Here is a 12344-nt window from a genome sequence, read left to right on the forward strand (position 1 = left end):
GTGCCTGTGACCTCGCAGTAGTTGATAAAGGAGCTTCTGATGATACCAGCATCAAGACTACTGCTAACGCTACGGTAACGACGACATCGTCTGCGTACAATCATGATTATTACTAGGCCCGTCTTCACAGAGATCCCACTCGTACCATAACGCGGCATCCGAGTAACTCACCAGCGTTGGAGGCATATAAGATCTGTTCTTCAGCTGAGCTCAGACCTCTCCTCGGCGTATTATGAAGATGAGGAGAAGTCTACAGAAACCAATAAGCATTTCCTAGTAGTTGACCATGTGCATTCTCCCCCAACACAATATCGAGTTACTACGGAAAATATGGTAATAATACACTGCACGTATAAGCGGGAAAATATAGATAGACATTCACGTTGACTACTGTTGTTTTACACTAGTCATAAACCTTCTACTCGCTTCCTTCACCACCGGTTTAACATCAAATATAAGCGGCGTCTCGTTGCCACCAGCACTAGCTGCAAGGTAGTTGCAGGTGGGGCACCATGCTATGTACCCTGGGGCGTTCTCATCATCACATCGCAAGTCGAAAGCCGATACGACCCTTCCTTCACTCCAGATGACACATTTCTTCCCCAACATCATCGTAACAAGAAGTGGAGGAGCAACAACATCTCCTCCCTCGCCCTCCTGCCCCAAATAGAGCTCACGTTGCCACTCTATTGCCGTGATGGTGTCAATACAGGGAAGTCGATGAAGCACCGACTGATTGAGCACATCCCATACAACCACTACCCCTCCCTCGTAAGCCGCACACAGGACATCCCCATCACTACCAGGCATCCATCTTATCATCTCCTGGGCTTGCAGAGGAGGCGTCTCCCCCTTCGAATTGATCCTCAACACTACAGGCTTATTAGGCCGTCGGGCCGTCGGGTCCATCCATACCGTAACATAGGCATCTGTCGGCTCACTGTCGGTGATAGCAGCAAGCCTCTTGGAGCCAGAGTCATCGAATGAGCATTCTAATATGAACCTATTGCTACTGCTGCTGCTGCCGCCCTCCACCTCCTCCCCTTCCCCCACCAGGAAAAGCTTCTTCTGAGCGTTATCACGAGTATCAACCAGCAGTGTATACGGCGAGAGAGTTCCCAAGGCGAGATAAGTAGAGCCCAACCAAGCCATCGAAAAGGAAGAAGTGTCCTCGACAGTCCATATCAGTTCAGGGGACTCCCCCGGACGACTGCAATCCACCTGCCAGATGAGCACGCTCTCATCCATGCTCGCAGCAAGGTAGGTTGAAGTGGCCGCGATGGTGCCTCCCACTTCCGGCAGGTCTCCTGTAATAGGACTGCCTCCCACTTCCGGCAAATCTCCAGCACTCTCAGTGCCACAAAATTCAACAGCGTGAAACCCCCCTCCCTCACCCTCACCCTCCTCCTTCTCCTCTCCTTCCTGAGAGTACTTCAGCTCTGCCCTGCCAGCAATCACAAAGCCCTTCTGCGTTCGCTCTACCCAACGAAGCCTTATATTCCTACTACTCTCGCCACTCACGGCCAACACCGAATACTCCCCCTTGGTCGCCGACCACGATAAGTATGCTTGTTGCTGACCAGCTGCTCCCATCGAGTCGTCTCCTTCCTGTTGCTGTAACAATAGGTTTATCGACGTAGCACTAGCATCCACCAAAAGATACCCCATAAGACCATCCGCATCATCGCACTCCGAAGATTTGTTCCATTCTCTCTGCTCACTACTATCATCCCCTCCCATAGGCGACCAGAACAGAGCCACTTGTCCATCACCATTGACAGTAGCAAGTAGACCATCAAATACAGGAGACCACTGCATCGCCGCTACAGGAGAGAGGCAATGCAGAGAAGATCGATCACGACTCGGGTCCGCGAGTTGGTACCTACCCCACCGAGCATCATACACTCTATACGAACCCCCTCCCCAGTACACTAGCGGCATCACTATCGCTTCCTCCTTCCCGTCGTGACGGTCATCACCCTTCGTCTCAGCAGCCTCCTCTGTAGCTCCAAGAGCAGTTCCCTCTTCCTCCTCAGTCTTCATCTCAGCATCCTCCTCCTCTCCCTCCCCATCACCCTCCCCAGCTTCTGCTGCTGCCAAGGGTCCAGCTGTAACCAAGCGTCCCCTTTTCCGCATCTTCGGTGGTCTACTGCTGGAGCCTTCCGCCGGGCTCCCCTCCTCTCCCTTCTGGAGACATTCTACTACGCCCAACACTACCACACATCGGGCTACTTACCTCCCCCTCCTCCTCCTGAGCTTTCACTTCACTTGCAGTGTCCTTCACATTCCCTGTGCTTTGCGCCGACGCGCTACTCTGACTTCCGTCGGTCTCCTGAAAACAGTGTTAGGAAATATGCCCATCGGCAACTACACGTGTTGGTGAGAATATAAAAATTCTGAGGCAATTCTCGTTGGTTTTTGTACACTTCTACCCGAAGTCGCTTATCCGAGGAAATGAACAAATATCTCAACACTGACTGGAAGCCTCCTACTACTACTACCTCGCCCTTCCTCCTCTCCTGCTCCTTCTGCATACGTCTCCTCCTACGCCTCCTCTTGCTACGGGGACTGCTGGTCATACTACTCCCTTCATGAGTTCCCGAATCCTCCCCATCTTCCTCTTCCTCCTCCTCATCCCTCTTCCCCACACTACTGCGACTACCCTTGGAGTGTCTTCGCTTGCTATCATCATTGTAGTCCTCCAGACTGGTATCGTCTGTGAAAGCCTCTCCAGCCGCAGAATTACGCCGACTACCACCACGGCTGCCTGGAGGAATACAACAATGACGGTTTACGTATATACAACTTCCGTCAAGTCATCATAAAATGGACAGAAGGCACTAAGAAAGTAGTAGCCACCCCTGCTACAATGTCAGCATATACGGAGACTATCGTCACGATGCACTCACTTCTCTTGGTCGATCTGTTATTAAACTCCTCCTCTTCTTCTTCCTCCTCATCCTCCTCCTCGGACACTGTTGCTGTCGGCACTAAGTGCCTGCCACCAGCAACAACAACATGCTACTATTCGCAACAACCAACACTCTCTCCCTACTCATGCGGCCTTAGTAAACTGAAGGAGCCTTCACATCTAATCTGCTCGCCGTTCTAACACACCACCTCATCAACAAAATTACTATTACTGCGCCTCTACCTTTCCACAATGGCTTTGAATATACAGATATATGAGAGCCTTCTGTAGGAGCGACACCAGAGCTCCTGGGGGAATCTGGGTAGTTGCGAAAGCGCTGGTTTGGGGCACCCTGGACTCAGCCTCGAATGTGAACGCCGAGTGACGGAATCCTAACAAGGTCGACCACAGGTGATCACCAATTCCATTTTTCTATTCCCGTATTCTCACCAGCCTCCATAAGATATCTGTACACGAGTAGATTCACTTCATCAGCCGATATTGATAATTTGATATGTGAGTGTAGCTGCTCGACGGCACCTCCACCACCGGACGGATCGGTTGTATTACTGACGCCCTCAGGCGACGATGACATATCTAGAGCTTCTACTGAGGTTCTCACGAGCGGCTGCTTTTGCCAATCGATCATCAGGGCGCGCGCGACTATTTCGACTAACTACCACTATCGCCATACCGCGGGATGGGCTGGGTAGTAGCGATTAAGAGCAGCTCTCGTTGAGATTAGCGAACTAATAGGCATCACATTGTTACTCGCCTCAGTAGGTCACCTACTGTGGAGGGGTCCCCATCGGCTCTTTCATCTCAGCCAACGTACACGACTAAAGTGAACAAAACCTACTGCCATAACGCGAGCTGGACCCGTCCCCTCATTGGCAATCGTCTCCATGCATATCTTTACACGCATGCACATACATCAGCAGAGCATTGGAGAACTCAAGTCAGACAACGATTGTAGACACAAAGAATGACACTTAACATGCGGAAGTATAATGCAACCATTACCACGCCATACCCTCCTCGTCATCATCAGCTAAGCGCTGGCCATCCCTGATGATGACGCCACCGACAAGTCATATCTCGCTACTTCAACCTACACAAAAATTACTACCACATAAAAGGACGCCTCTCCTCACCTTAGCATCGAAGTCTACATGAGCTTCCCCATCCGCTGCAGCCTTCTCCAGAGATCTCCTATGAGCCATTTCGCGTTCCCTCAGTTCATGTTCAGCTTTCGACTCGATCGAGCACAACTCCAGTGATGACCGCCGACGCCCAGAGTCTCCTTGAGAGCTCCTCTTCCTCTACGCCAACAAATAACGACGATCATCTTAGCCACTTTCCCTACCTGCTCCCCTGATGGTGGTACCAACTCCTCTTCAGCCTGCTCCGAATCGCTTGATTCCTCCTCCTCATCATCATCGTCATCCTCCCCCTCAGCAGTGATCTCCTCAACCTTCTCTATTGACCCCTCTTCATAAGGAATCTCCGTAATTTTGTTCTCATCCAAGGCAAACTGTATCGAGGGCCGACGGGAGTGTCTGCTTTCACCACATCTAGTTCACCCATGCTTCGAAACCCACCTCTCAGCAATGTCGTGCAGGAGACTTTCCCGACGACTGTCACAACCTGCACGACTCAACCGTCGGAATCTCGGGTCGTACAGAGGGACTTCCTCATCCTCGTCCTCGTCACCCTGAGACCATTCTATGCACTTCTCGTTATAACTACAGTATTACTTCAGCCCGGAGAATAATATCCTCATCCACCTGAAAGACTCCCCGAGTGAGATCTAGTCATATTCCATAGAGACCTACTCTATCCTTCTCTACTCGATCGTTCATCGGAGTACCTTTGTTGTTGGACATTGAGCCGACGACTGATGCCCCACAACCCATACAAAAGCCTACTCCACGCCTTACCCCCCCCCCCACTGTAACAACATACACTCTCACTTGCTGGGAGAAACTTCTACTTTGCACGGCGACCAACCGCCTCTAACACTCCTACTGCTTCTTGGCATCCCTACTAGGCTCAGGGGATGAGGAGGAAGTGACGTCCACGCCAGTCCTGAGGTCGCCAGTCATGGTCTTAGTCTTACCATCAGGAATGTTGATCAGTGTCATCACATTGCCATTCGAAGGCATCGGAATCTTATCAACAATGAAATAACCCTTCCTCTCCAGCTGAATGCGATCGCCCTTTTTCAAGGTAGCGGCGATAAGAGGATCTCCAAGAGCCATCACGTCGACTTCCGAGTTCGGGTTCACCAAATCCTCGACATTATCATCATCCTCAACCTTTCTCTTCGTGATGAGATAGTCCAGCTCCCTCAATTTGAGATGAGCAAGATTGTCCACCTTCGCCACCCATTGGAGCTTCTTCTTAGTAGTCTTCACACTCCCTTCAAGATGCAGGTGGCCCTTGAGACTAGTAACCTTATCACCAACCTTAGTAATCTCATCGATAACTGCGTTACCCCAGTGCATGAGAGTAACCTCCTCCCCTTTCTGGAGCTCAGCAGCGTCACCGGCATCAATGAGAACATGATCCGATAACATGATCAAACGCTTGCCCAATGAGGGGTTCTTAGGATGCTTAGGCTCGTCCTTGCCAGTAGGAGTGGTTGGTGCTCCTTCAAGTAGAAGCTCAACAGCATCGTCACCAACCGCTGCATAACGTGGCACGACAGAGTCGATCTTCTGCTTGTTGATGGTCCATATCTTATCCCACTCCATCAGGTTGCCGGCCTTAGACGCCCCCTGAGTCAATACGAAGTCCCTCAGGGCATCAACGGTCATACCGTGGCGAAGCACACCGCGCACAGTAGGGAAGCGGGGGTCATCCCAGCCAGAGACGTAGCCGTTGTCAACGAACCAAGTGAGCTTACGCTTAGACAGGAGCGTGTGGACGAAGTTACTACGAGAGAATTCATAAATGGTAACGTTGCGCAGACCCAGAGTATCGATGACCCAGTGATACTGCTCATTACGATCAGCATACTCGATAGTCCTAAGGGCGTGAGTGACGCCTTCAATAGAATCGATAATAGGACAGCAGAAATCGTAGGTAGGATACGCCTTGTATTGGAAACCGTATTTATGATGAGGAACATCAGTGATGACTCTGTAGAAAGTAGGATCACGCATACACCTGTTCTTGTGGGTCATTGATATCTTCGCCCGAACCACACATGTCTGACCAACCTCGGTACCGTTGAGCATCTCGTGCCATAGGGCGATGTTATCATCGACACTCCTATTACGGCATTTAGACTCAACACCCTTCGACCTCTCCTCCCGCATAACGTCAACAGGAGTGTCGTCAACGTAGGCCTTACCCATTTTGATCATCTTCTCCATGTACTTCTGCAGGAGAGGGAAATTATCGGACGTATGGGTGAGCTGATCGCCATGGATGCCCAGCATCCCGAGGTCTTCAATGATACTCTGCTCGTACTCAGCCTTCTCCTTAGCAGGGTTGGTATCATCGAAACGGATGATGAGCTTGCCCTTGTACGCTCTAGCGTAGTAGTCGTTCAGAAGGGCGGCCTTAGCGTGGCCAATGTGGAGGTATCCAGAGGGCTCAGGAGGGAACCTTGTGACGACCTTGCCCATTTCCGCGCCGGGGAGCTTGTTCTCGAGATTAGCCTGGTCCTTGCCCTTGCCCTTCTTCTCTTCCTTGCCAGCAGTAGCAGCAGAAGACGACTTCTGATGACTGCTGTTCTTAGACTCCTCCATGGCAGTGATGAAGGCTGGCTGGGCCTCAAGATACTTCCACCACCTCGACACGTGAGGGAAGGGCTTCAGTCGAGAGGCGCCACCGCTACGGGCGATGAGAGCCCACACAGCTGCGTCAGCCAGGGTGAGGGAGTTGCCGATGAGGTAGGTCTTGAGGGCAAGCTCATCATTGATGGTCTTCAGGGTATCATTACCCAACTTCTGCGTGTTGTCCACAAGGTCAAGCCAGGCCTCCATCTGAGGGCTAGGGGTATAGAGGCCGTAGCTGGAAGGGGCCGCGCTGGCGATGAACCGAGCCAGAGAAAGGTCGCTGTTGAGGATAGAGGTAGCACCGTTGATCATCACAGATAAAGTGGCAGACTCGGGAGCTCGAGGGATCTTCTCAACATGGCGGAAAATGACGCTGTTGGGGTTGACGAGGTTTACGAGAGCACCTGGCAGAAAAAAGGATATTCATTCGAGGGAATCAGCAATGTTTTACTCACTTGCAATGAGGGAGGTTAGAGGGGAGTGGTACCCCGACAAGGTAGTGTTCACTACGATCTTTTGTAGTGTCATATTGACGATAGTAATGCCTGACTATGAACTGTGCAGTGGAAGTCTCTTCCAACTTCGCTCCGCTCAAAAGCTATGAAAAAATCAAAACCTGAATCGCTTCGCTCCGCTAGTCAGCGCGAACACCAACTTTGACGTTCATTGATGAAAGTAAGATATGGGTAAATCTAAAGGAGGCAAAAAGAAGCAACAGCAGCAGCGGAAGGAGGAGGAGGAGGAAGGGGATGAAACGGTGGTCAGTGGAGAGCTCTCGGAAGAGGTGATGGAAGGGGACGACTCGCCAGTAGAGTATCTTGAGGTTGATGCTGGCAGCTCACAGGAGGACGTAAAGATACGATAGCAGATAGCTGATGGGCTAGAGTCGGTCAGGTACCTACAGCCGTAGGGGAGGAGACTATCGAGGTGAAGTCAGCAGCACCAGTAGTGGAAAAGGAGTAATAACGGGCGGAACTTCCCAGTTGAAGTCATCACCACCATCTTCAGAGTGTCCGAGGAGAAGGTTGTCACTCCCGAGGCCAGCCAGGAGGCCGTACAGAGCACACCTGCGCAGCGGGAGGGATTAGATGATTCCCAGCTGACCACTCCACAGACGAAGGTAGAGCTTGGATGCTCTACGACTACAACACGTATCTAGTTCAGGTTAACCCCTACTCTCCACCGGCCGCTTCCCCTTTACCTTCTAGTAGGGCTAACACATCATCAACCTTAAATGGGTTTACGATATCAGCTCAGGTTCCAGTGAGGAACCAGCGATGAGGGATAGACTTCCCGAGAGTAAGGAGACCCTCGTTGAGACGCCCTCGTCTACAGCTGTGGTGGAGGGCCCACCTGTAGATGACCAGACTCGTTTCAAGTGGAAGGTCCACAACACTGGCTACCTCCAGAGCAGCCTACGGGCTTCCTTGTCGACTGACTACGCTACTATCAGGAGTTCTGGTAGCACTACGAGTATCACCACTGACTTATACTCTTGCACATTTAGATCCCACTAGTGCTGCTGCTGTCGTTGACAAGAGAACCTTTGACGACTCAGCTAAAGTGAAGTACCCTCTGCAACAGGTAGTCATAGTGGTAGTCTGTTGTGGCCCTAAGGTTTAGGGTAGCAGATAATCTAGTGGAGTTTCTTCCGTGGTACTAGTAAAAACACTAGTGAAAAACACATTTAACTTCACTAGTGAATAACGTGTAGGATATGTGCTCTGTTTTACGTGGTATGAGTGTAACTCGCGAAGTGTTTTTTATTCACTTCATATCGCGTTTTTCACGGGTAGGTAAAACGGGTCGTGAAACTCCAATATGATTAAATCTCGAATATCAATATTTCCCAGAATCATGAATAGAAAGTTGTTCATTATGGTTCTTCTCAGCTGCTGGGACTAGCTGAGAATCTTCCTGCCGGAGTTAACCCTGCCAGAAGGGAAGCGTAAGGCGTTTGTTGTGATGATGGTGATTATGGGAAGCAGATCAGGTACCTCTCGGAAGAGGATTTTACCGCTGTTTTCGGTAAGGGCAGAAAGGACTTCTACTCCATGCCAGTGTGGAAGCAACGAAGTGCTAAAAAGAGCGCTGGCATCTTCTGATAAAATTGATTCCACTGGATAGGCTTTCTACGAACAAGTAACCTTGAATACTGTTTATGTGACCTAACCTCTGAAGGGTATAACACCAACATCATTGCTATATTAATAGTAGCATTTTCATGCTAGTTTGTTGAGTTATTAGTGTTGCACTTCTACTGGGTGTTGTAATATAGTGACGATATCTGTATGGTGATCAGCCTCCTAGTAGTATCTTCTGCGTGCGTTATTCATATCTTTGATTGTCTCCTCTGCTCGCTATTAGACCCCCAAGATAGATTTGGGAATATCAACATCATCATCATTTCCTAATGGAGTGGTATTGAGTTGGCCTACTTTTGACACTGGTGAATGTAACAGGGCTCATCGATGACGGAGTCGGGCGTTCGAGTGGCAGTGCGGGTGAGGCCTTTTAACGAGCGCGAGATAGGGCTGTCTTCACGGTGCTGTGTGGCGATGGAGGGGAATGAGACCACGATACGGTAGAGGATGTGGTGGAAGTGGCGAGAGTGTGGTATTGTTAGCGACCTGGATAACAAAGAAACTGAGGACAGCCCCGATTCGAAGAGGTTTACTTTCGACTACTCTTTCTGGAGTCATGATGGATTTAAAGTGATTCGGCGGCTAATGAGCGTAGTGGTAGAGGAGGCCTTCTTAGGCAGACTCTCCCACTGGGGCCTTCGTTCCGGACGGGCCCTCATCGCGATACGCTGACCAACAAAGTGTGTTCCAAGCTGTAGGGGTTGATGTGCTGCATAACGCGTGGGAGGGGTAGTAGGAGGAGCTTTCAGTTTTACTCAGGATGGTCGTTAGGCAGATACCATTGTTGCCTTTTCGCGTACGGGCAAACAGGGTCTGGTAAAAGCTACAGCATGCTGGGGTACGGCCCGAACCGGGTGGGCGCCTCTCATCGTCAACTTCAACAAGTGATTCGTTAGGGTATAGTGCCTATTGCTTGCGAAGAGCTGTTTAGGAGGATCGATAAGACCTCTTCAGAAGCACTGAAATTCGAGGTTGATCATCTATTGTGGGTAGGGAACATATTCTTGTTGATAGGTGTCAGTTACCATGTTGGAGATCTATAATGAGAACGTACAGGACCTGCTGGTACACCCTAGAGATCGGCCAAAGAAGGGCTTACTCATTCGAGAGAGCAAGCAGGCCGGTGGGAGTGCTGCTGGCTGGCATCGTTGTAGCGAAGGGTTAGGCGTATTTGTCGAAGGAGTGTCGTCGAGGCCTGTGGAGTCCTTTTCTGATATAGTAGAAGTAGTGGAGGAGGGGACTAGTAATCGTAGTATAGGCGCTACGTTGATGAACGCGACCAGCAGTAGAGCTCATACTGTGATCGCTATAGAATTCAGGTTAGGGAGGATGGTGGTAGTAGTGGTGGGAGATTGTCGATGTTAGGCAGATCAGCATTATGGGGGGAGAGGAGGGGGGTGAGGATGAGCAAGATTAACTTGGTGGACCTTGCTGGTAGTAGTAGTAGTAGTAGTAGTAGTAGTAGTAGTAGAATGAGAAATGGTAGAAATGAAGACGGTGTAGAGCTGCGTGTGATAGGGTCGGAGAAAGCTGGTCACACCGGGGCGAGAGGGGACAGGCTAAAGGAGGGGTGTGCGATTAACAAGTCACTGAGCGCACTAGGAAATGTTATATCGGCGTTAGCAGACAAGTCAACGGGTAAGGCCAAGCCGGGGACGGTGATACCGTATAGGGACAGTAAGCTGACGAGGCTGTTGCAGGTAGTAGGGTAGGGGAGGGATATCATTGAGATGCATCTCAGAATGCCCTTGGGGGCTCAAGTAAGACGGTTATGATATGCGCCATCAGCCCCGCTAGTGCCAACTACGAGGAGAGTCTGTCGACACTGAGGTGGAGGGGAGGGGTTCGAAGGAGTAGGGTGGGAGGTAGTAGTAGTAGGTACGCTGATCGCGCTAAGAAGATTAAGAATGCAGCTGTTGTGAATGAGGACCCCCAAGATAAGTTGATCCGGCAGCTCCGGGAAGTGAAGATGGCGTGGTAGTGTTCAGTGGATATTTCTACTGTAGGAGAACGAAAAGCTGAAGGCCTTGCTGATGGGGGGAGAGGGTAAGCTGAGTAGATCTGGCACGCTTGGGTCGATGAATGAGGAGGATAGAGAGGCTTATGAGAGAGAGAAAGAGGACCTCAAGAGGAGGTAGGAGGGAGGGTTAGAAGCATGTGATGGCGGGTTTAGCCACGAAAAGGAGATACATGCTATGGAGGTGGCGTTGAAGGAAATGCAGCGATCTTGGGAGGTAGGGTCGTGGTGTCGTGGGCCAGGGTGGACTCATCTATTGGGTAGGAGAGGTTGGCAGAGGCTAATAGGAGTAGTAGACGAGAGCACCTCTCTAAGGGAAGTGGGGAGGGTCTGCTTGATCTCACGCAACCTCACTTAACCAACCTCAATGAGGACTCTATGTTGACGGGTGAGAATAGCAGGAGAGAAGGTAACGCTCGGTGAGTGCTCAGGGAAAGTCTTTTACGCCTTTACTGATGGAGACAACTGGTTTGGTGGGAAGAAGAGGAGGGGGAGTATAGAGAGCTCAGAGGGGGATGATGAGGATCTCCGAGGGCCGGCGAAGTATCTTCTAACAGGTGCTGGCTTCGTGCATAGGTCCGTCAGTTTGGGCGAATCCTATGGTGCTCATCCCTCCTGGTAAGATACCTCGTGTGCATCACTGTGAGGGACGGAGAGGCAACCATAAGGGTAGGATCAGTCTTGGCTGTGGCTCGCTCCTGCTGGTCATATCAGGCTGATAAAGAGGCCTATGCTGGCCAGGCGTTTTGCTATCTCAATGGTGATGTGATTCCGCATGGGGTAAGGCGAGGATCAGCTGTGTATCATGCACGGGTCGATCCAGGATCCCCTCCCATTACACCATGGAGACCGCGTCGTCCTAGGTCGTCAGAATAACTACAACTTCGTATATGTGGACCCTAGGGAGGGGAGTGGGCAGGAGTTGATAGAGCATGGCGAGGTGGTGGTGGTAGGGGGAGAGGAAGGAAGTAGAAGTACGGAGTAGGTGAGCTATGAGGATTGCATGGAGGAGTTGGCGGCCAAGCAAGGTGATGTAAGCAGTGGGTACATGAGGAGGAGAAGTGTGGCTGAGGCCGAGACGACGGAGAGGAAACGACAGGAAGAGTAGGTCGGTTAGGGTGTGTGGTGGTGATGTGGTTTGGGGTAGATACGAGATGTCGATACGGGAGGCTGAAGAGGCGAGGGCGAAGGCTGATGCTGAGGCTAAGGCAAGGGAGGAGGAATATGAGGCTAGGCTGCAGGAAATGCAGTCGCAGAAGGGTGATAGGAGTGCGGTGGTGTGGTAGTGGTAGGTGATATTAGGGGGAGAGGAAGAGTTGCAGAGGTTGAGGAGGCAGTTGAAGTCTGAGAGGAAGGAGGCGGAGAGGGAGAGAGAGGCTATGCTGAGGAAACAAAAGGAGTTGGAGGAGGCAGAGGTGTGCAGGAGTGGGGAAAATGATGGTATAGTATCTTCACGAGTCCAGGCGGAGCGAAGATGGAAGGAG

The 12344-nt window shown here is 51.0% G+C and overlaps 5 protein-coding genes across 5 annotated transcripts in view; 2 read left to right on the top strand and 3 right to left on the bottom strand.

The window, feature by feature from the left end:
• Window positions 1-387: 387 nt before the first annotated feature.
• On the bottom strand, window positions 388-3506 carry Pmar_PMAR012353 (hypothetical protein; the record flags this gene model as incomplete). Its single annotated transcript, XM_002787535.1, has 7 exons — window positions 388-2187; window positions 2237-2332; window positions 2502-2767; window positions 2910-2998; window positions 3056-3108; window positions 3155-3303; window positions 3362-3506. 7 exons carry the CDS (start codon window positions 3504-3506, stop codon window positions 388-390), a joined length of 2598 nt encoding a protein of 865 aa, XP_002787581.1.
• Window positions 3507-3962: 456 nt separating this feature from the next.
• Window positions 3963-4797, bottom strand: Pmar_PMAR012354 (conserved hypothetical protein; the record flags this gene model as incomplete). Its single annotated transcript, XM_002787536.1, has 6 exons — window positions 3963-4022; window positions 4066-4233; window positions 4278-4470; window positions 4513-4625; window positions 4669-4698; window positions 4747-4797. 6 exons carry the CDS (start codon window positions 4795-4797, stop codon window positions 3963-3965), a joined length of 615 nt encoding a protein of 204 aa, XP_002787582.1.
• A 121-nt stretch (window positions 4798-4918) lies between these two features.
• Pmar_PMAR012355 (glutamate--tRNA ligase, putative) lies at window positions 4919-7236 on the bottom strand. Its single transcript, XM_002787537.1, has 2 exons — window positions 7155-7236; window positions 4919-7103 (listed from the first exon to the last, which is right to left on the bottom strand). The coding sequence occupies exons 1-2, from the start codon at window positions 7225-7227 to the stop codon at window positions 4936-4938; spliced, it is 2241 nt and encodes a 746-aa protein (XP_002787583.1). The 5' UTR covers window positions 7228-7236; the 3' UTR covers window positions 4919-4935.
• A 145-nt stretch (window positions 7237-7381) lies between these two features.
• Window positions 7382-8892, top strand: Pmar_PMAR012356 (villin, putative; the record flags this gene model as incomplete). The annotated part of the gene is made up of 8 exons (XM_002787538.1): window positions 7382-7549; window positions 7594-7658; window positions 7708-7819; window positions 7864-7906; window positions 7957-8160; window positions 8207-8283; window positions 8592-8647; window positions 8693-8892. 8 exons carry the CDS (start codon window positions 7382-7384, stop codon window positions 8802-8804), a joined length of 837 nt encoding a protein of 278 aa, XP_002787584.1. The 3' UTR covers window positions 8805-8892.
• A 398-nt stretch (window positions 8893-9290) lies between these two features.
• Pmar_PMAR012357 (Chromosome-associated kinesin KLP1, putative) overlaps window positions 9291-12344 on the top strand; it is a gene marked incomplete at both ends in the record, with an annotated part of 3230 nt that continues 176 nt past the window's right edge. Inside the window, 20 exons of the mRNA XM_002787539.1 lie at window positions 9291-9413; window positions 9460-9572; window positions 9619-9697; window positions 9740-9814; window positions 9858-9966; window positions 10009-10162; window positions 10213-10277; window positions 10362-10543; window positions 10585-10673; window positions 10722-10806; window positions 10850-10977; window positions 11017-11077; window positions 11125-11248; window positions 11292-11436; window positions 11484-11529; window positions 11575-11640; window positions 11684-11800; window positions 11846-11964; window positions 12008-12120; window positions 12163-12275. Coding sequence (XP_002787585.1) covers window positions 9291-9413; window positions 9460-9572; window positions 9619-9697; window positions 9740-9814; window positions 9858-9966; window positions 10009-10162; window positions 10213-10277; window positions 10362-10543; window positions 10585-10673; window positions 10722-10806; window positions 10850-10977; window positions 11017-11077; window positions 11125-11248; window positions 11292-11436; window positions 11484-11529; window positions 11575-11640; window positions 11684-11800; window positions 11846-11964; window positions 12008-12120; window positions 12163-12275 — 2106 coding nt within the window. The remainder of the gene's footprint in view (window positions 9414-9459; window positions 9573-9618; window positions 9698-9739; window positions 9815-9857; window positions 9967-10008; window positions 10163-10212; window positions 10278-10361; window positions 10544-10584; window positions 10674-10721; window positions 10807-10849; window positions 10978-11016; window positions 11078-11124; window positions 11249-11291; window positions 11437-11483; window positions 11530-11574; window positions 11641-11683; window positions 11801-11845; window positions 11965-12007; window positions 12121-12162; window positions 12276-12344) is intronic.

This window comes from Perkinsus marinus, assembly GCF_000006405.1.
Source record: "Perkinsus marinus ATCC 50983 genomic scaffold scf_1104296929318, whole genome shotgun sequence".
Lineage (NCBI taxonomy): Eukaryota > Perkinsozoa > Perkinsida > Perkinsidae > Perkinsus > Perkinsus marinus.

Bases quoted from the DNA above. Each gene is read 5' to 3' on its own strand.
- Pmar_PMAR012355 (XM_002787537.1), bottom strand. From the start codon at position 7,227: ATGACACTACAAAAGATCGTAGTGAACACTACCTTGTCGGGGTACCAC. The intron at 7,104-7,154 runs GTGAGTAAAACA...TTTTTCTGCCAG, and splicing joins TCTAACCTCCCTCATTGCAA to GTGCTCTCGTAAACCTCGTC.